Raw genomic sequence first — 22,903 nt, 5'->3', positions numbered from 1 at the left:
TGGGATCAGACGCGACGACGCCCGTCGTCCGAGGCGAAAAGCGAGGCGGCCGTCAGTCGGTTCGAGAACCAGGATGAACAACGCGGCCGCGACGTCTAACGAAAGGTGTAAAATCCGGAAGTGGAGGTTCCCCGGGGGACTATCGTACCTTCCGGTTCTCCTTCTGGTCGTTATTCTCCCTCCGCGATCCTCGGGCACCGAGATAACTTGGAGGCCGGATCTCGACTGGACCACCAAGAGCAACTGGGTAAACGATTTCGTGCCCGAGAATGGAAGCCGCGTCGTTTTCCCCGTCGAGATGCGACTGTCCGTCGGACTTCCGGCCCGAAACGTCGTCCTCGACGTCGCCGGGCTTCAACTACCACGGGACGGAGGCGTCGCCCTTCCAAAAGCAGGACGACTCACGGTGAGCAATGGTTAGAAATCCGGTCGCGTTCTTCTAATGGGACCCGACTGCGAAAGCTCGTTCTTTAACGTTCAACTCGACGACGAGCTTTCGGGTTTCGCGGTCGATTTGCGCGGCGGGCGACGAGCCTCGACATAAATGAGAGTAGAAACCCGGGACGGCGTAATTAGATTCCTAGCGAAAGCTCAAGCGGTGTTCATGCGGGGTGATTTGGAAGCTCCCCGTGGTCCTCGGCCACTTCGGTGAAGACAAACACTCGTTCTGACCCTGCGGAAAATTTGGTGGGACGTTTATGAGGCTGCGCTCTCGAGAAGGATGTTTCAATTTTGTCTCTACTCAAGTTTTCCCTGCAGCTTTGTTTTTCTAGTCTTTCGTTTTACTTTTCCTCAATCCTCCTCTTCCAATATCCCGTCTAATGCTATATGCAGCGATCGAACGTCGGGGCAACGTCTCCCGGACCCGTCGCAGCGAGGGACGTCGAGTATATTGCCTGGACGTCCAGGTATTTCCTGTAGGCACCGTCACTTGCTGCTCGGCACCGTCGTATTTACCAGCAATCGAAGCCCCACAGGCTCCGGTTCCCGTTGATTAATCACCGGGAATAAAACTGAGAGCACAGATATCTTGTCGCGATTGCATGCTGCAATCTCATGCAGCTTTACGATTCCCGCTTTCGGTGCTTCGTTCTTTGCGTGCAGTTTTTATCTTGTTCATTTGTTAAAACACGTAATATAACAACCAGGAGGGGGTAAGATTATTGCAAATTTTACGTCTGACGTAACCGAAATTCCAGACTGCTGACTAATTTTAAGAGTAGGTATAAAGTTGTTTGATTTTTGTACGAAAAATATTTTTCATCTTTGCGATCGCAAGATAGAATTTCAGACTCAACCCTGCTGGATCGACAATGGATCAGCAGTCCGATAAGGCTGATTTGACAAAGAATCAATTTTCTTTACCACGTAATTATCATCGTTGAAATCGCGCAAATATTTTCAAAATTGCTGTGAAAACTTACCTCCGTGTCGAATTGCAACGATTTTATATAGATAAGCGAATCTGATTCCTCGGCAAAAACGGCGGAGTGGAAAACGGAAGGTCCGCTGCTCTGGGCGGATCCGAACAACTGGTCCTCGAAGAGGTCGCTGGCAGCGATTCCTCACCTCGAGCGACTTCCGTGTCAGGATGACGTCGTCGTCCTCCCAGCACCGGACCGCGTCTTCAGCGTCCGAATGCCAAACGCCGAGGGCGTCAAGGTCAAGGGTGTAAGGCTGAGCGGTGACCTGGGAACCATGCCGTCATGGGACTGGAGAGACGCTAAATTCCGGAGCGAGTTCGCCGCGGGACCGGCATCAGTCGAGTGCGTATACCTGCAATTATAAGGACGAAAAGATACAGGCGAAGGAAACTCGGAGGCCGAATTCTCGGCTCTCAGGCTTTCCTCGCAGGTGAAATTATAGACGAACCTGTTCTTGCCATCGTTTTCTTTGGCAGGATAAAATTCTCGGCGTCCGTTGATCGACGGAAGCGATTGTAGAAGGGAAATAAAGTCCGAAGCGAGTCGACGGCAGCCATATTGTTTTTATCCTAGCGTTTCAGTTGTTCCCATTGAAAATAATCTCTGAAATATAATTTTATTTTTTACGTTGCTTTGACCCTCGATATTTATTGGACATTGTAAATGCAGGTACAGCGGGTTGAGAAGCTGCACCAATTGTCCTTGCCAGCCGGAAAGAACCGGAAGAGAGATGCTTGAGGAAGTGTGCGAAGTCGTAAAATCAAGCTGCGAGACGATCTGCGACACCCCCATCCGGGTAAATTCCAATTTTCTTTACCTACGCTGCCCGCTTCCGTCAAAGAGCCGACTTACCATTATTTACTCGCATCATCCTCGGCTCTATTCGCTTCATTTTCGACAGATCGAGGGTCACTGCTGCGACTTTTGCGGGGGCCGGGTTCAGGTGACGGACAAGACATCGTTGAATTTGTTGAAGAAGATGGCTGACCAAGGCTTGTCGGGATATGGCAGCAGTTTATCCTGGTACGTCCGTAGTACGTGGGACTCGCGTGGGGAAATTTTGATAGCTGGAAAAGACGGGAAATACTCGTTTAGCCAGATCGACGATGCGATGCTCGCCCTCGCCAACGTTCTAAAAGGTTCAAATTTTCTCACCTTTGTTATCGATTTTCCAAATATTGTCAAAATTTCCGTGTAACATGTTTACGGAAAAGTATTTTCCTCACCATGACACCCGAGTCCGTTTTCCAGAGCAGGGAATCGAGATCGTCGACACCGAGACGACAGGCTTCGCCCTGACCATGTCAAAAACCGCGACGATTCTGTTGCCCATTTTCGGAACCCTCGTCGTCGTCGTCCTCGTTTTTCTCGTCATCTTCCCCTACTTCGGGTACCCGTTACTCGAGTAAGTACATGCCTGTTCACATAAAATAATACCTGTATGTTGAAGGATTTAGATAAGGTGTATGTATGGGAGAGTTTGCCAAAGAGACACACTCCGTGGTTCAAGACAATGTTCTGTCTGCCACAAGCCAGACTTTTTTTCCTTTGAATCATTTTCCAAGGTTCCAGCATCGGTTTCAAAGAAATTCATTTTCGTTCTTTACCACGTCTTTTTTACCCCGCGGATTATATCTGATGTGATTTTTTTTTCTTCGTGACTGTGATTCAGCTCGGGGTTTAAATTACACATAAAAGAGCGCGTTACGTGTATAAACATAAGTATATTGTATATGACCAGAGTGAAAATTTAATCACACAAGAATAAGAAAGAAATGAGTTTAAAAAAAAAAACGCAGTCGCGAGAGAGGAAAACCGTAAGAAGCTCACGGTTTTATTGTATACGAATATTCTAGAAAGTTAATAACCGCTCCAATCAATTACAAGTATCAAAAAGTTATAAACTCGAGACGATAAAATTCACAAACGCGCAGAAAACAGAGTCAACGCTCTCGAATGGTATAATTTTTTTCGATTCAACGACCATTCAAAAACCGTTTTCCTATAAATTCTGTCCATCCCACACAAGGACCCTTAAATCAAAATCGCAGAATTTTCGCACCCTTGCTCGTCTAGCCGTTGAGTTTCAACGAGGGTCGAAGCCGTGATCGTGAAAAAGGCCCCGGCGGGGAGAGCCGATCGTGAACGAGGTGATGCAAGGATGAAAAAAAAGAAAGAAAAACAAAAAGAAAAAAGAAGAAAACTGCCTGCGAAAAGAGTCGGAAAAGTGGAAGGAAAAACGATTGGCACTCGTCCGTCCGATTGCCGCGAACTCGACTAATTAAACACTCGTACATGGAGGGTAAAACCGAGTCTGCACGTTCGTCCGCGAAGCATAAGAAGAGAGGGTAAAAAACACAGGCGCAAACATGCAAACAGGCAAACATCCGGCACACACAGATGGGCGGATATATACGGCAGAAACGTATCTGAGGGTGGTTATATAACGTGACGGGGAAGGTGGGGGTGGGGGTGGGGGGGGGGGGGGGGGGGAAGTAACTCGGGGCCGGGGGTTGGGGGTGGCTCGGTAAGTAAATGAGAAGTCGGCGGGGGGCATCGTCGAGGGGGCGCAAATGAAATGCCTTCTTCGTTCGCTCGACGTCGACGTCGAGGACGACTCGTGCTCGGAATGGGGCAGATAAACTCGGCAGCGCTCTTCGCGTAACACCGCGTGGTGGCAGTAAATGTGGAAAATTACGCCCTCGCCGGTGGGTATATACTTGTAGGTATTACAACTTCGACTTTGGTTGAAGGCCCCCTCTTACCGCAAGCATAATTCCCTCCAGCTCGTCCCTGGAACCTGGAATCTCTCTTTTATTCCGATTCTTTTTTTTCCCTCTTTTATTCCGTTTTTTCTCCGCCTTTTCTTTGCTTTTCCTCATCTTCACTTGATCAGCTTTTCCCAGCGGTTACCTTCGGGCGAAAACTGCTGGGATTTGTTTTATTTCGACGATTCTTCGACCGCGGGAGAAGTTTAATAAGATTATAATTCATCCTCAGGCGCAGGTATTCGGAAAAATTATCATCGTTGTTGTACACGAATGATCGCCTTTCCTCTGTACCATGAAAGTGAGGAAAAGTTTAGAAATAAGTTTTCACAATCGAGGCAGCCGAATTCCAAGTCTATTAAAATATCGCGGATCATACTTATAATTACGAAGTTGGAGTTGAAGTTTGTACAAACGAAATTTGCTAAATCATAACGAAGCAAAACATATTTGTACTTTTAAATTCAAGCTCATATCGACATCGTTTCAAGTTTACGAAATAACGATATTTTGCAATGTTCAATTTACTCTAACGTTACTAAAACCAATAACAAAGAGTTGAGCGCAAATCGGAAAATTTAGATGTTAAAATATTTCAACTCTCCGAATCCCAACGTTGCAAACTTTCGATAAAACCACCAACAAAAAAAAAAAAAAAAAAAATTGTTTTTAAATCAAGAACCTTTTCAGGATCGTCGAGGACAGTTGGAGCGCAATGCGTGTTCATTTTTCGGAGAACAGAGATGAGGGAATGGCATCGGGAAGCGGAACAAAGCCGAGATTGCATATTCGACCGTTCAGGTTCGCCCGTTTTCAAAACACGCCCGATTCGAACGTGGAGTTGGCTACAGCCGCGGGAGATATCGTCGCCGAGGACGAAGACGAATACGCCGAGGAGGAGAGCGGAATCGGGAGTAGATTCGCCAACCCGCTTTACCGATCCGGAAAAAAACAAACCGCGGCTTCGCCGAATGTTCAGAGCTTCGCGGCGTTACGGAGAACCCAAGACGCGGAGGATCTTCTCCCTGCGGATGACGAAGTCGACCTCACCCTCGACCCCTAGGCTTTGAAAAGCGGTTTATACGCTTTATATTGCACAGATCAAATCCGCCCAGGACCGTCAAAAGCGTCGAGCGTCGCTTTTTGCTTGTGCGTCGAGTGATGAAAAAGAATAAAAATTGAAACTGGTTTTAAAATAGGTACTTTCCTGCATTTCGCTGTTTTGACTTATTCTTAGTTTCCGGGCTATAAATTTACCTAATTAGGACTGTAATTACTCTATGAAATATGGATATAACTTTCCTCTAGTTTCTATGTTTAAGAATACAAAACTTTGGCTCTGTTTTGTAATGCTGAGAATTCAGGTTTCAATTAGTTTTACAGCCTCTCTCAGGGTAACGCGACACCAACGTTATAAGATACGAGGTCTGCGGGGTTCTGTTGTGTTTAGTAAATAAATTTGAAACACAAGACGAGGTAGATGGGTATAACATTATACCAAAGTACCTAATTTGTATTTCGTACAGTAAATGTGCCTTACACAGCATATTGGGTTGCATATTGTATAATGAAAAATTTATTGTAGAGACCGATATTCGTCACACAGACACAAATATCTGTGATTAAATTTTTCACCATTTTTGGTTCAAAAACGTGTTAATCGATCTCAACAATCTACTCAGAGTTCCGAACTTCGTCCATTGTTGATTTTGACGAGACGAGTTATCCTCAAAAACTTGTCCATCATTGTTAAATACTCGAATTACCACCTAGGATTAAAATTAACGCTAAACGTATTCAATTTGTCGCTTTAATGCGGCAATAATGCGATAACGTAACATTTTTCACCACGACCAATTCAATTGCCGCATTGCGGAAAATCGGAATCCGTGCCCGTTTAATCCGGCCGTAAATAGATGAAAATCGAGGATTAGATTACGAAACGACCTCGACAAATGGGGAAAACTAGTACAGACAAATCAATGGAACGTGTAATTTGGTTTTTCACAGTGTGTATAGGTATATTGGTTGAAGCGTTTTGCTGAAAGACAGGATGTAAAATCTGGTTGTAACCGATCGCGAGTTCCGTCGATGCATAGCGCTGCACTAGATCGAGTAAAATCGAGTAAAATCGAGTTACGGGATGGCCGCACAGCTGTTCGTGAAAATCGAGGAAAAGGAAATGCGTGTGAGAAAATACCTTGCGATATACAATTATACGGTAATATACTAAAACTGCAGGCGACAAACAATTATAAGTCTGCACGTGCTGAGTGTACGGCAGGCGCTCTATGTGCAAACTTAAACGAATTACCATTCGAGTTATAGGAACCTACGCCGAAGCACACGGAACGCGTTAATTAATAAGCCGAACTTCCCGCGCCAACGTTGATAGTATATTGTGCTGTGCTTTCAACGGATTCTATATTCCAAGACATTGTTACACCCTGTGAATAATTTCGAATACATATGTACGTCAAAAGTTTCGGAACTGTATAATATTGAATGCATGGAAAAGAAGTAAAAGAATATTTAAAAATTTATCGTTATCGCAAGCAACGTCGCGGATTGTCGGCGGCAGATGTATTTTCACTTCAAGTATATTCTTACGCAGAGTAATTGATCAAATATAATACTGACATAATTTTAAGTAAACTTTATATAATACCCCATTCGTGTAATTTGCACAGGTGTAAAAAGCAGGCAGCGTTTTCTGTCGGTCGGTCAGTCGGTATGTCGATCGATGGCTAAACCTAAAATAAATATACAGAACTGTATTAGTGCTCGATAAATGATCGCAAAATTCACAAATTCAAAACGACGTTATGTATGATCTGCATAAATATATATACATATATATTTTTCCCTCCTTAAATCCACAGAGACACGCTTTTTATAATATTTATGCAAAATATCGTCGAGCGTCCAAATATAGCACGAACTTAATGCAATATAACGCAATACAGTATAATATACAAATTATACGCAATTAAATTCATCATAGCATCCACCCGCAGCGTGAATTATAATTTATAACGGTACTTATTCCTACGAAACGCATTTATAATACCAGCGTGTCTAATTGACCATTTGTTATACAACACGTCAATTGTACCTATCAATCGATTTCTGGGACATATGCATATGTGGATTTAATACATAAAATATGACTCACGTGTGTATGTTATATATTTTATCGTGAATATACATAGATATATACTTTTTCACGTATATCATACGCATATATTAATATATAGAATATTAAATTCTCTTCGGCAATACCATATTATATCAACAAACGTCATATATATTTCATCATGTAACTGTAACTTTCAATATAAATAAATCACTGTACAACGTGACGACGCAATTTCTTCTTTTTTTTTTTAATATCCTCGCATATAATATAATATGTGTATACTTAGGCATAGGATATATCGTTTAATTATAGATATATTATCTCGTAGTAGGACCGTTTACCTGTATACATTTTAAATCAACGTATACATATATGCTGTAATCTAAATCTGTAGCACATACTTGGAATGTTCCAAGCTAATGTAAAATTTTTATCGGATTTCGGTACATAATATCATAATACATAATACATAACACGTGGGAGACCGCGGGCTAAACTTGTATCCAGATTCAAAAATCAAAGCACCATTATGATTTGAACGATTTAAAGGAATGTCGTGTAATTTTTGGATATTTTATCGTTAACCGAAAAGTCGATTTAGCCAACGCGCGCACAGTGTAAGAATTGCAGAGAAAAAAAAATCCAGATTTTCATCCCCCTTTTTTTTTGACATAAGACTAGACATCTCTTTTCTTTTTCCCTGACTTTTTGAACGTCGATTCTTCAACATTCATATATATATATATATACATACTCTATGCAACGTCTTCTACTAACTAGGCAAAAAAATGTATGAAAATGTTTTATGACAAATGCCACGGTTTCGTAATCTTTTTAAGAATACAGGTGAAATAATCAAATAAACGTAAACGTAAACGCACACAGACAAAAGAAATACAAATAAAGTTCACACAATGGATGATTAGAAGGGTTGTGCATGTTAGAAGGGTACCTGACCCGATTCAGAGAATTTCAGTATCCGCACACCCGTACAGGTCGATAGTAAAATAATTTCACAATCACCTGGTAATGAAGCAGATATGAAAGATTCGAGAGAACAAATTTCGGTGGGCCTCTAGTCTGATTTTTTGAGAACAGAACATCCAGAACTCATAATTCCGGACGGCTAAGAAATTGTCGTTCAGATTATTCGGGATCTCAGAAATGACACATGTCCGAGATTTTTGAAAATTTATGTTCAGTTTGTAAATACCGATATTTTTGGAGAAGCGAAAAGAGCCGTAACCAGAGAATTTTGGGTAATCCGAAATTTCCGAGTAGCCGAAATTTTCGGTTCCCAACCAGACCCGACCCGAAGAACTTCAGTTCCGACACACCGTCGCACACACCCCTAATGATTACCAATTCAATATCTTATCCCGAAACGATAAGAGACGATTTTACAAATATATTGTTTCCTTCTTTCTTCTCAATCTACGCAATACTAGTCAAAAATTGAATTTTTATGATACTATCAAAAATATCGACGTGTCTCTATATTATGTAACGGAGTAATTTCATTTAGGCATTGTTTATTTGAAAATAAAACGTCCTGTATATATCGACCAAACTGTAATTTCTTTCTTCTTACAATAATACATACTACCCGCGGGATTGTCTTTTGAACCCTTGATATATCGTATTTCCGTTTAAGCACCAGGTGTACAATGCAAATTCGGCTATTACTATACCAAACAATATTAAATTTCGCTTCCAATTTTTCCTTTTTTTTTTTTTTGTTAAATTATAATAATTACTTGGTTGCAGAAACTGTGTAAACCGAATAAACAGTTGCAATAGTAATAGTAACCGTGTTATAACGGTAAAATAATAAAAGTGCTGACAGTAAAGCGAATGAAAAACACTATCCGCCATCCAGGATCCGTCATTGTCGCACGTGCGGTAGAGTTTCACCCAAGGTAACCTTCGTATCGGCACCAAATTTAAGTATACAACAAACCGGGTTGCCGGATTCGTGAAAACAAAAATATATCTCAAGGTTTCGAGATTTTAATAATACGCAGCTGTGGTAAAAGCTGTACGGATGAGGAAAATCGGGACTTATGTTTGCGAAATTATTAAATAAATATATATATATAACAATTTTCTATGGAATTGATCGGCGTCACCCGTTGGAAGAACAGATATTTTTTTCATGAAAACTTGATGAAATTTTAACGCCTGTATACATAAAACGGTTGGAATAGGTAAATATCTGGCGTATGGTCGTAGGAGCACAAACACCGCGTACAAATATGACAGCGCACGTGTCATCAGTAATTTTATAGTAGAGCATGTTAACGCTCATTATAAAACAATTTTCAAGTACATTTAGGTATGTATATTTACCGCCGCACACACTTTGCTCTATCATTAAAATTGAAAATGGTCGTTTGCATCATGCCCTTCATCTCGATATTTAATTGTTTATATCATATAAACGATTTGATTGCCACAAAAAACAGTCATCGATTCACGAAAGTTAAATATTTTACGTGTATCCCCTCCCCCCCCCCCCCCGTTTATTTTGTATATTCGCTTGTTTCTTCTGAAAGTTATTCGATACTCAATCGATAAGTTTCAAAATGATAAACTTTTCAAAAATTTACTTCAAATTCACACCATTTCTGTTTATCTGATTCTTCTTTCACTCGAATATGTCACTCAACATTGTAAAAATATAACGCACACGATACCTACACTACGTACTAATAATTCGTCAGTCGTATATCTAACGCCGTATGTATATGTATAGTGTGATATAGTTATTTTTCAATTATTTATAATTATAGTAATTACATATAATAACGTGGAATAGTTCGCAGCAATAACTGTGTTGCTCTACGATTTTTTGTTGTTGTTTTTTTTTTTTTATATTTTCTTTTTTGTACTTTCAATGCGATCGTCGAGTGCCCGGCTGGCTATCTATTATACATAATTATACCTTAGGCAACTACTATTACCTTGTACGATTGATTGAATTCTTCAATTATTCGACAACTTTCCCGGCCATGAAATATTCTCTATTATTATATTACACAATGCTTGGGCGTGCATTATATGTATATAAAAACGTTAATCAGGCACTGTTAATTGGTCGACTTACGATAAATCGCATCCCCCGCGATGCGATAACGTACGTAATTAGACATTGTATAATTGATCAAAATTTTTCACCTAAATTCGCACATACTAACCCCGACCACGAAAAGAGAAAAAAATTCTATCGTGAAATTTTTATCTCAGGAAGCCCTCTTAGGATTTTTTAAGTCACGATTGTTATTTTATAATCATATCTTTGATACGCGTTATACTGCGACATAGGAAAAAAAAGTGTAAAAGGCCCAATGGTTGTACCTTCAGCGATTTTCCCAAACGAGGAAAATATTTTGGCGAAAATTCTTTACTTATAACGTACAATGCAAATAATCAAAACGACGTAATCGTTTTTTTATTTTCCCACCAAAAGTGCGCGGTCATTCATGCTTCTAGGAGGTTCGCAACATCGCCTGAAGTCGCTGCAGCTCCCTCAGTAACTCGCGATTCGTTCCTTCGAGCGTCGTTAGCCGATCCTTATAGCTCGAATTCTCCTGAGCCAATATCGTCACACGTCTCTCAAGTCCATCCATGTATTCCTTTTTCTTTCTTCGTGACTCTTGCGCCGATATCTTCAACAGATTGACGAACAAAACGAGTTTCCCAGATTATTACCCACGGTATCTTTTATCTTCCTTTTCACACAGAGTATCAGCAACACCTGACAATTACACGGCGCTCTTTCTCTTTCTCTTTCTCTTTCTCTCTCTCTCTCTCTCTCTCTCTTTGTCTTTCACTCACTCTTAGCAAAGAATGTAAATGTACGACAGAATATAAATAGATTCCCATTCGTCGCCAGCTCGTGGTCTTGAAGTTAGACAATAAATTCGTACGGAACGTCGTTAGATTTGGCAATCATTAATGCCCAATCAATGTTCTTATCAGCCAATACGGAAAGTATTTACGATTATAAATGATTAGAAAGCCACCCCGCGATTGCTATCAAACGCGAGACAAACATGTATGTGCATTCGCGACCGATATGCCGAAATATAAATTAAGTGTACAAATTAAAATTTTAATAACAAACTCTGATAGAAACTGATTACGAAATACACTACACAGCCAGGTTTCCGATTCGAGTTTAATCTATGTTCACTAACAATAAGGCACCCAAGATTTCACGTATCTATTTTCCAAGTGGAACTACGCCCTCAACATTACACGTTTCAAAAATCGTATTAAGAACAAGAAAAAAAAAAGAGAAAAAAAAAGATATTTCTAGATAATGACAAGAAAACATTTTTCAATTTTTATCAATTTTATTCACCTTGTTTTTAATTTTCCTGCGTACTTTCTTCAGCGATTTTTCCTCTTGCTTCGTGAGCGGGAGTTTCGTTGGTACAGGGTAACCCTCGGCTATCAGCGTCCGTTTCTCCTCGTCCGTCAAAGTTAGAATACCCGTCGAACCCTTCTGCAAGTATAAGAATGAAGTTTACAAAGCCACCTACTGGCAGAAGAAAACATATCGACTTCGAAGAAAATTTTTCTCTCCTTCCTTCTTTACTGAAAAAAAAAAAATTGACAAAGCTATTTACAAAATTTTGCTAAACGAATCATTCCTATACAGTCCCTTGTTTGGAATTCCGGAAAAACTAGGTGTGCCGTATTATGCATGAAATTTCCTATTTTTACCGGCTGGCAAGAAATCAGCGGTGTATGAATTGGCTGCCTGGTAACGTGGCCGTGAAGGTGATGTCCGGCTGCCCCTCTGTTTCCCGGAGAATTTGAAACCCCGTTGAACCGGGGATTCAAGAGTCCTCGAAGACTTTCGGACACTCTCCGTTCCGGTGAAGAGAATGCAGACACTGCGCCTTCGCTGTCGGAACTCGCGCTGCTCGGCGGTGTTGGAGGAAGTCCCTGCCTCCCGCTGCCACTTCCGTTTCCGGCGGCGCCGCCCCCGCCTCCAATCGACATGCCTGTCGAGCTAGAACTCGAACTCGCGGTCGCCAGTTCGCCGTTCGACTCGTCCAATTCTGTGCTCTGAATTGTCAGAGACAAAAAAATAAAGGAGAAATGGAATGTTGAACGTGATCTAAGGATTAGCTATGCAGAGTTTCCACAACCTGCGGCTGTAAGTTCGCATCGACAGAGAGAAGCGTTGAAAACATCGATAATGATTTGTATATCAGTTGGGATCGTTCTTGTTGAGAATACCAGTTGGGACAATTAGATCACAATATGTATTTCATTTCGATAGGCAGTTTCGACGATTACGGTCATCCTGATCTGCACTCGGCTTTGATTTTGGCCCATTTTCGTTCCAATTTCGCCAAACCAAAAAAATCAAACCGACGCGACGGTAAGTCCATTGATAGGTAGGCAATACCTGGTAATACTCCACCTCGTCATCCTCGCTGTCGCTGGTCGCGTAAGGCACGGAGGATCGTTCAAATTCGATGTGGTAGTTAGGAGCGATTGCGACGGTTTCAATCGTGCCTCGAGCAGACAGGGATTCAGGGCTGAACGGTTCCTCCTTGATCTGCACGGTAAGGGTGGTCAGGGTTTCATTCGCGGTGTGGGGCGAAGGGGAGGCCGACGGGGATGGCGAGGGTGACTCGGCGCCCGCTCCTCGTCCGGATGCTCGGTTTAGCGAAATCGCCGGGAAGCACTCCTCCTCCATGTCTGCCAATTAAATTTCAAAAATTTATTATCGGTTGAAAAGTAAAATAAAACCACAAACATTCGAAGTGTCGAATCGACATGATTTATACATGTGAAAGAAATTGTAACACAAAATTTGTGATTAATACAAAAATGTGATTAATTTCAAAAATTTATTATCGGTTGAAAAGTAAAATAAAACCACAAACATTCGAAGTGTCGAATCGACATGATTTATACATGTGAAAGAAATTGTAACACAAAATTTGTGATTAATACATATGTGTACCTATGTGTGGTAAGTACATATAATATTTGGTCTCGTGAGTGAATCCTTTTTCATTTACAGAAAAGTCTCCGAAGATAATAGTCAGAGTAGATATTCTCGGCATACCGTCTATCCTGTTCCTGAGAACTAGGACCTGGTGCCCGTTGAGGAGTGTCGTGGATTCGGGGTTTTTTCCCTCCCTCGGAGCGTCGGGACTGTCGTTGCCGGGTATCGCCGGACTCGACGGAGGGCTGGAGGCAAGGAGGCTGTAGCTGTGCTCGGATTTTATCGGTCTCGGACCTCCAAGAGCAGCGTCCGTCATCAGACGATCCCTCAGGACTACGCCCGGTTCCAACTTATCCCTCGACACGCAGGTAGCGCTGCTCCATTCCTCGTCCCGCATCGACATCGGGACGTCGTGTCCCATCGCCTGGAAGAATTCAGGAATTGACTTGTTCTTTTTCTTTTTTTTTTTTTCAAGTTCTGGAATTAATTTGTACATACATACACAGCGTTAAACCAGTTTGCGTAAAATTTTCTTTCTATTTCCGTTTTATTTCTTCGATCGTCGTATCGCGCGTAATTAAAAGTAATTATTTATCTGTGTACATGCTGCCTGCAGTGGGTTAATTTTTTATTGTAGATGCAGGAAAAAAGTGTAATGACGATGAACGAGAGATTGAAAGAGGAAAAAAACATGAATGAAATTCCACTGTATAAAATAATCATCTATATGTATAATTCAGCTTGCTTCATTCGTTCAATGAAATAGACTGCGTATAAATTACACTTGTACAGCGGTAACGAGATTTAAATAAATTTATTCCACGCACAGATAGAAACGAAGGGAGAAAATATACTAAAATATATCGTATATTCAGCAGGTTTCCGAGAAGTCTTACTACAAGAGGTTCGTCTGTAGGTCGTTCATTGGAATGAAAAAAATAAATAAATAAAATAATAAGAACAAAGTAGAAGTTCAAGGATTCCAGAAAAACAAATTACCAAAATTGCAACCTTTGTACGTTTCCCGGTAATGAAAATTCTGATTATCGTTCGATGGATACCGATGAATGTTATTGACGAAGCGTTATGATATGAATAGAACATTCTTGTAACAAATTTTTCTGAAAATATAAATTAATCTCTCGACAAAAGCTAAGGGAAATAAAAATATAACAAAATCGATTAATCTTTTTCGTCCCTGTTCGTTTTCCCGCCAAAACTGAGGAATATTTCGAGCCAATTACAGATTCGAGAGTGGGAAAAAAAAAAAAAGAAAAAAATTCACTCAACATTACATCACTTATGTAAGTAAACGTACGCACGCATTAAGCTCGCAAAGACAAAAACGTCTCTCCATGTTCAAGAGCTAATTGAAAAGAACGTGAAACGGGGAAAGAAATATGCTGTCAAGTGCAATAACCATCGTTCTCGGAATCTCGAGGTAAAATAATAATAAATACATACTAATAAAAAAAAAAAAGAAAAAAACAATAAATAAATAAGTAAATAAAATGCGCAAAAATAAATTCTGCACACATATACATTATACATACGCGTACCGTGCCCATGCATAACGTGTAAACGAGCCGTGCATTTCGTATACGGGGAGCGGTTATTTATATATAACCGCGGCGGGAGAAAGGGAACCGCGCGGTGCGGTCAAGTTGAAGGCCGGGCAGTCCCCCCGGGACGGACGGGATAAAAGCGTCGGGCCCCGCCAACGGACGAGCGGGGAGGAAAATGAGGAGGAGGAGAAGGAGAAGGAAAGGGAATGAATTACACATCGCGAAACGCGGCAATGCGGAACTTGTGCCATCCAAGGTCACTGTATAGGTTCGACTCATCACTGCCCCCTTCATTCCGGCCCTTGGCAAATTGCAACAACGTTGCCCCCCTCCCCCCTCCTGATATTAATCCCGAATAGAATTGCGGCGTAGGCGTATACGGACGAAAAAGAGGAAGAAGTCTAAGAGATAAGAAAAAAATAATGGAAGAGATTGCGGTAGGGGGAGGCGGAAATATGTCCAACAGAAATAACAGGTATCGTCGTCAGCGATAGTAGTGGTAGTAGTAGTAGTAGTAGTAGTATAGTAGTACGTTTTTTTCAATTTTACAATACAGTTCACCACGTATGCGATATATTGTATATATATATATGGACGGGATCGATTATTTTGAATTTGAAAATAATCTGATTCAAAGAGATTCTCTCCTTAATGACGTTGTACATGAAAAAAAATCGTTGAAATTACTGATTGTGAAACACGTTATATTCGTAAAGAAAAAATAATACGTATAATTTTTTTTCTCAATCAGCAATAAAGATTCCAACTCGTTACTTCCGGCGATATTTCAACTCGACCTCAAACGACTCAAAAAAGATCAAATACCTGAAGAAAAAAAAAAAAAAAAAGGCAACATCAACAATGATCGCAGTGTTTGCATAAAATATTATTAATTGTAAGTTGTACACGCATCGTATACCTACGTATAGATTTGCAATAATTTAGTAGACTATAATTGCAACGCACCGTAAGACTGATTTCCTTCGTACATATGTCTATAACGGGTGAACGCGCGTTATTATATTCGCTAGCTACGTGATATATAATACCTGTTGCATGTACACACACACATGACACGCTATTTCGTTGAATGCAATTTTTGTATTTCTCATAAATACTGCCTACTATACACATTATACACTGTATGCTGTTCATCGGTATCACAAAAAAAAAAAAAAAAAAAAAAAAAGAAACACGTTAAATGTTTTTTTTTTTTTCAAATTACAATTTCTCGACCGTAATGCAGAGAAAACAAACAACTAGCCCTACGATTTTATTTAATCATCTGGACTGGCTTGGTTTTTCTTTTTTATCTAGATAATATTATTGGGAATTTGCCCGTCGCGGAACAAAAATGATGTACAGAATCCGTTATGAGCAAAAGCCTAAACATAATACGCAAGGCTAAGTTTCGTTTTCTCGCAATTGCGAGGAGGTGCTAAATTTTCCCGCACAATAAAGAAATGCAAAGGGAGGAAAAAAAAATAAATAAAATTACCGTCATCAAATTCTTACGTACCTTCCTCATAGACATATCGGTACAATGACAATCCCTATATTATTATACGAATATCCAACACGTGTGACGAAATGCACCATATTCTACAAGCAAATGCAAATGTTGTTTCATACACAAAAAAATAACGCTCGTGAGTTGTTTAAAAAATCGAGTAGAAAAAATAGTTTCAGAGACGTTAGGCAGGTATCATATACATATAATACAATCGTGCGGATAACTGCGTACGCCCGAACACAGAGAGATAAGATCGTACGTCTTACAGTTAGCAAGTAAGCAACCGATACCTCTAGCCTGCATAACGGCCGGATTGGTAATAAATGTAACAATTTACAGACGCATTGTCGAGGACTTTTATATTCGAGCGATAAGAGCGACCAGTCGTACCGTCCGGCAATGATCGATATTTACGGGCAGACGATGACTCGATGAGCGATGTACCGAATGCCGTGATACCACCAATACACCTTCGAAATCCGTGCAAAGTTATAACTATTCTCTTACCCGATAGTACACGTGTGCGTTTTGTAATGCCGGTGCTGACCGTGAGTGATAAGACGCCTGCATAAGCAACATTGGTCTATGTTATACCTTAGACATAATATAACAACTCGAGTGGCTCGCCGGTGTTGCAAAATCGCCCAAACGTGAGTCAGAACTGATTATTTAGTCCAAAAGGATCCGATAAACTGACTTCGTACATATCGGAACACTTATGTTATGCAATGTAACTAAGAATATATGGACAAGATATGCTTAGGTATAATATAATGTTCAACGTGTGGTAAAGGAAGAAAACTGCGTTGTTTCATGGAGAAGAATCAAGAGAGAGAAAACGGAAACTGTACGGCAACAATGTGTAAAAATCTAATCACGTAATTCATAACGTAGATTAAAATTTAATAAAAGTTATGGGTAACTTTTTCTAAAATTCCTTGGAACGCGCACCTTTCAAATTTTCAAACGTCTACACGATCACACAGATATTTTTTCATCCTATTACTATACCATGTGCTTAAATGTTGGCAAATTTTGATCCATAAATATATGCTGAAAACGAGTAGAAAATAAAAAGTGTATGATAATAGTCGAATGAATTAAATATGAAAGGCAAACATAACATGTATCCTTAATACGCGAATTAGTAACGTTAATGGACGCGCAAGGATGCGGAAAAATTTCTTCGCGAATATCAGTCGTAATAACTAATGGTACGAGGTATTTATAATGGTTATGAACATCTCCACAATGCCGTCTACAGATACAATTATACGCATGTATAGCGTGGACTCAGGTGCATGGGCAGACGTGTGATGAGGGACACGCGCGATCCCCCCTGTTTAATGGCGGCTCATTTTTTTCCGCTCAAAACGACGCAAATAATACAAAATACACTTGACTCCTCGCTCGTCGCCTCATTTCAACGCCCTGGCGATCATAACTGCCCTGACGATGATCAGGTTTACCGGCGCGGCGCGCTATTGTCGTAAAGATACTTCCGAAAAATCGCGAATGGTGCAGGTAGAGAAACGAGAGTGAGAGAGAAAGAGTTAGGAGAATGAACAAAAAATGAAGCAACAGATACGGTAATCCATTTTAAATGATAATTATAGGAAGCTGTGAGATAAGAATTGGAAGAAAATCGAATCATAGATTTAAATTGCTGTGGTAAAAAAGCAGAGAAACAATCGGAGGAATTTGGAAAGGCTCGTTTCGAACGATTTTATTTCCCTAGCCGTCGATAATTGATGTGCGTTATCTTTATTATATTTTGTTAAATGATAAATCGATCTGGGTTTCTATAGCTTGTACCCGCTCATTGTCATCTTTGTCTATTTTCTACTCTTCTTTATTATTTATTTCTTCTAATCGTCGATTCTTGCATTACAATATTCGACATGTAGAACAAGGTGATCGTCGTTGATGTTAGTGTTTACCGCAGTTGCGATGAATAATAAAAATTATTCTTCCAGACCTCACAGGTAAAAATTCAATGGCTGAGTAAACAGTAATCGTTTTATTTGTCGAGCTGGTGCAGAAGGAAGGCTGCGTGCTTTGCCTTCCATGTATTAAATGTGTATTTGCAATTAGGGAAGGGATAATGTAAGGTATACTCTTCCATGTACAAAAAGATTTTTCACCCCCATCTTCTTCTTCTCTTCCTATTCTTCCCCATCTCATCTCCCGATACTATCGCTTCTGGACAATACCTTTGCAAGTACTAAACATTTAATACATGGAAGGCAAAGCACACAGCTTGCCTTTTGCACCGGCTCGACAAATAAACCGCAGATCCGAACGGTTATGAATGAAAGTGGAAAAAAATGATAACAACGCGAAGTGAGAAACAATGGTGAGGAATGAGGGCGAAGGTGTACAATACAAAATAAACCAAGGAACGTACGTTGCGAGGTATAATGGTGGTAACAATCGACAAGAATGACGAGAGAAGAATGGCGATAAAAGGCGACGGAGATAAACGAAAGAGTCGGAAAAATATAAGGTGTTCGCTTACCGTCTCGGCAAGATACGACTCCCAGAGTTCCCGCAGATCGCTCGTTCCAACGTCGTCGAACTCCATAATATCCTCTCCCTGTGTTCGAAGACTGCAGTTGACAATCAGTTTCTTGCCCCGTCGATGACGTTATTATTCGTGGGGCTCAATAACGTCGAGATGACGATGAAGACGTCGAGCGATTGCCGCATTTACCGTTCGACAAAGAACTATAGACAATTCTATCCTCGACAGGTAAGGTAATCAAACGAGATCGCAAGTTGCGAATGTGTTTTCAGCTCCCATGACGACGAAGACGAGGCCGTCGATGTTGGAAGTGGAAGACGATACCGTGACAGCATAACAACCGACCTCTGCTAGTTCCACTTCCGTTTCCGCTGCACCGTTCGGTCAGAAAGCCCGACGATCTGATCTACGCACCTCGCATTTTCCTTCAGCCTCCCCACCGAGGCAGTTGCATCGGCTACTGTAACAAGAAGAATTCCTTGGTAGATTAAAACTGTGTCATTATTGATGAGTGAGTGAGTGAGGCCTAAACTCGCATCGAAATATCGATATAATTTCTCATTTCGTTAAGCTCTTTGCCCGGTCAAGCTTTTTACATTAATGAGCGTGCGCGCGCGCGCGCGGATGCTCGCATCGAGATAAATCGCGCATCGGGATCAATGGACCAGCTGGAGAGGAGCGTACGGGATATTAAATCTAGTACAACACGTGCTTGTGCCGAACTCGCGAACCTTTCGACTTGCGCTAGGATTTTCATACCGGCCCGCATGCGTGTGTCAACGTCGAAGAATTAGGAATTACACGCAAATAAACAAAAAAAAAAAAAAGCGGACATAGGTACACCGTTCAATTTTCCCGACTTCGCGTAAAAGTCGAAGCAATTGCATTTTTTACACGGGCATCAAGGAATACAGGTGTACGATGTAACGACAGCAACAACCAATCGTACAAGCGTTCGCGTTATCGAAAACTGCCCGACGGTTCTTCCAGGCTGCATGCAACAAGTGTGCAGCAGCGTGGAATGGCGTGAAACAAGCGAACAACGCGGACCCTCGGCCGATAAGAAATCGGGTCGATTGATTGCAGGTGCAGCACACCTTTTACTAGCGTATAATGCGCACGGATCGTTGTGTGCTTCTGTATCCGGGATGTATTATTACCGGTTGCACGTGAGATTAATCGATACTGCATGTATACACACGATCGAATGAAAAACAATAGGACCGATGTAGTGGGTTTGCTAAACTGGTTAAGGATTTTCGACATCAATCTTATGATCTACGCAGTTCGTCCTGATCGTCGAAAATGATGTTAAACGTCTGTTGTTTACACTCGCTGCAGCGCCAACTGCGTACATATGTATTCGAACGAAAAACTCGTCACCTGCAGGCTTAAAGACGTTTACAAAGCCTTCTTTACGTCGGCGTCTATTCATTTGTTCCGCTGAGGTTCTCGTTTTTTTTTTATCTTTTCTTTTGTCTCCGAAGCCCTAATCACTGCAGGAGTCAGCCTCACCCCGCGGTGTATTAACAGAAATGAACACATACGGGTTTTAACCACGATGATTAGCCTACCGTCAATCTTTTACTACTTGTTATTGTTCGGGAAGAAGGGAGTGAAAATGTAACGCCGGATGATAAATGCGTGCGTGTGGGCGTAACCGATACAGTAGAAGATACATGGTGAAAATTCTATTTTTAGCTTACCTCGAATAGCCTGAATAAGATAAGATGCAGGGTGTTCCAGGAAGTTCTTCCGTCGGTTCACCCACGTGTTCTCCTCGACACAGAAACACTGATTATCAACGGTCAAAATGAGCAGCGACGAATCAGCATGTAACGCGGGAAGATGAGAAAAAAGTGTTTAACCGGCAACGGCAACGGCACCAGCGTAATATATTACGACAAATATGTCACACACCGTTAACAGCCACAGAGTTTCACATCCCGCACAGTCTCTTCCTCGTCCGTATGTATCGTAAAAACACGACGCGCGCACACACAACTCCTAACACACGCGACAAAAGTGTGCAACGATCGCAGATGCGGATCAGATAGCCTAGCGTAACGGCGAAAAGAGGAGCAGCGGATCAAGGATGGACAACCTGATTTGTGAAAAACGAGCAACGCCGGTGAAAACGGCAACACGACACAACAATACCGATCGTAAAACTGGCGCGCACGGTCGTGGGATTTTTGCGCGCGCGCGGTCCTCGCTTACAAGTTATAACATACAAAAATATATACTCCGCGTAATATGTTTCGCAGCGGTTGTGAGGAAGGGTCTTATCTTCCTTCCGTCGGCATCGAGCTCTAATCGCAACTGTGGTCGACTGACGACTGGAGAACGTCGCGGGGTCCCGCCGCAATCGAATGAGGAGCTTTAGCCGTGCTGCGCCTCGCCGGCTCTCAGCCAACCACCGCTAACCACCTGTTAATACCGCCGCGGTTATCGCGTCAGCCGAGGATGCGCGCGCAACCATCCCTCCGATCCTCCGTCAACAGAGTATACCGGCGGCGGTAACATTTTCCTATGAAGAAAGAACAAAAAAAAAAAAAAAACAAAACAGTCCCGAAGCAACCGAATTATCAACGGTGCCATTCCCGAGTTCCCAGTCCTGCTGCAACTGCTGCTGCAAATATTTTTCTAGCTCTATACATATACTAACGTTCGGGGTACATTTTGCTCGCCTGTGCGGCACGATTTTGCGTGTTACGTATTTACAGGAAAAGAGAAGACATGACATGTTGAATACGCCTCGTGGGCAGAACCGGCAAACTCGCATATAATGTACGATACATAGTCGCGCGCTTTGAATATGAGGATAACAATCGCTCCTCGTTACGCAAGCGAGAGTTTTACTTTTATTTCAGATTTTTATCCGAAAACTTCGTCGATGATGCACATTCAAATGATTTCTATTCCGTCGACTATGCAGAGGACAGACTAAGGTCTTTGCATAAAACTTGATTGTTTTGTTTTTCTGATTCTTCGTAAACTCTATTATGGAAGAAAAAAAAAATACACAGGAGAGGGAAAAAAAACAAGTTTTACTACGACCGGACTAACGGTTACTGCAGAGGATATACGTATACGTTAACCGTCATTGATGCCCACGATTCTGGTTAAAACGTACAATATTTGAACAAAAAACGTATACCTATCAATTTTTCACTTTACACGTAGACCTAAAGAGTTTTATAAAAGGTTATGAAATTCTTGTCCTAAACTAACGGTCCGTTCTACCGTTTCAAAGAGAATTCCGAAAACCCAAACGCGTATCGAATATCAATTAGCTACGTTAAAATTGATAAGTTACTATGGGCAATGAGTGTACAACATGCAGAGAATCCTCGTGGTCGGTTGACTGCAATGTTACCGAAGCATACGACAGTGTGAGAGCTCTTGCAGACAATAGAGTCGTGTTACACACATAGTTGAGCTCTCTTCTCTACGCGAGTTTTAAATTGTAATAATAATCGTGTCATAACCGTTGCGACGATGAACACTATAACGGGGATCGGCGCACAGCGCCGCGATCCCTGCAACCCGCCTGGCGTTATCCCTACTTGTTTCAACATACCGCGTATTGTGAGTCGCATATATATAAATATATATATTATGTATGTGTGTAAGCGTACACAGAGCGCAGACTAATTACTCGCTCACTCTTCAGCTGAATAAACTATGCATGTACCATTCGTACTGTTCTATACACGTTTGTATCTTATACTTAAAATGTAAATCAAATAGCTGATGTACGCAATATTTTTACTAAAGATATAAGACGGTGTAACTGTACAAAGTATGTCGCACGGACACGGAAAGTCCGTCGAGGCTGTTACAAATTCGCAAATTCGTATTGAATTATGTACGTAAGTCATATTCGGATTTCGGTTACAATTCATCAAATCGAGACAGAGTACATTAAAATTGCTACATCGCGCGGGTGGCGTACGATTTTGGAAACGACACTTTTTTTGTTGTCCGCATTAG

At 41.3% G+C, this 22,903-nt stretch overlaps 2 protein-coding genes across 6 annotated transcripts; one reads left to right on the top strand and one right to left on the bottom strand.

The window, feature by feature from the left end:
• The first annotated feature begins 39 nt into the window (after nt 1-39).
• Nucleotides 40-5,829, top strand: LOC124221589 (protein amnionless). Its single transcript, XM_046631768.2, has 6 exons — nt 40-406; nt 1,456-1,766; nt 2,094-2,220; nt 2,326-2,563; nt 2,676-2,829; nt 4,883-5,829. The coding sequence occupies exons 1-6, from the start codon at nt 74-76 to the stop codon at nt 5,253-5,255; spliced, it is 1,536 nt and encodes a 511-aa protein (XP_046487724.2). The 5' UTR covers nt 40-73; the 3' UTR covers nt 5,256-5,829.
• On the bottom strand, nt 2,358-21,286 carry CrebA (Cyclic-AMP response element binding protein A). 5 transcript variants are annotated; one of them, XR_011177370.1, is made up of 9 exons: nt 20,614-21,286; nt 18,902-19,367; nt 13,426-13,729; nt 12,757-13,052; nt 12,063-12,410; nt 11,698-11,841; nt 10,795-10,999; nt 2,580-2,841; nt 2,358-2,491 (listed from the first exon to the last, which is right to left on the bottom strand). XR_011177370.1 is itself a non-coding variant. In XM_046631316.2 (8 exons), the coding sequence occupies exons 2-7, from the start codon at nt 18,965-18,967 to the stop codon at nt 10,820-10,822; spliced, it is 1,338 nt and encodes a 445-aa protein (XP_046487272.1). In that variant the 5' UTR covers nt 18,968-19,367; nt 20,614-21,286; the 3' UTR covers nt 6,018-6,945; nt 10,795-10,819. The 5 variants fall into 5 exon arrangements, 4 of the variants coding, with proteins under 4 accessions (XP_046487272.1, XP_046487273.1, XP_046487270.1 ...); XM_046631316.2 differs by lacking the exons at nt 2,358-2,491; nt 2,580-2,841 and adding an exon at nt 6,018-6,945; XM_046631317.2 differs by lacking the exons at nt 2,358-2,491; nt 2,580-2,841 and having other exon boundaries at nt 7,364-10,999; nt 12,772-13,052.
• Between the last annotated feature and the right edge of the window lie 1,617 nt (nt 21,287-22,903).

The sequence above is a fragment of the Neodiprion pinetum genome, chromosome 6 (assembly GCF_021155775.2).
Source record: "Neodiprion pinetum isolate iyNeoPine1 chromosome 6, iyNeoPine1.2, whole genome shotgun sequence".
NCBI classification, from domain to species: domain Eukaryota; kingdom Metazoa; phylum Arthropoda; class Insecta; order Hymenoptera; family Diprionidae; genus Neodiprion; species Neodiprion pinetum.
This window is presented reverse-complemented; position numbering and strand designations above follow the sequence as displayed.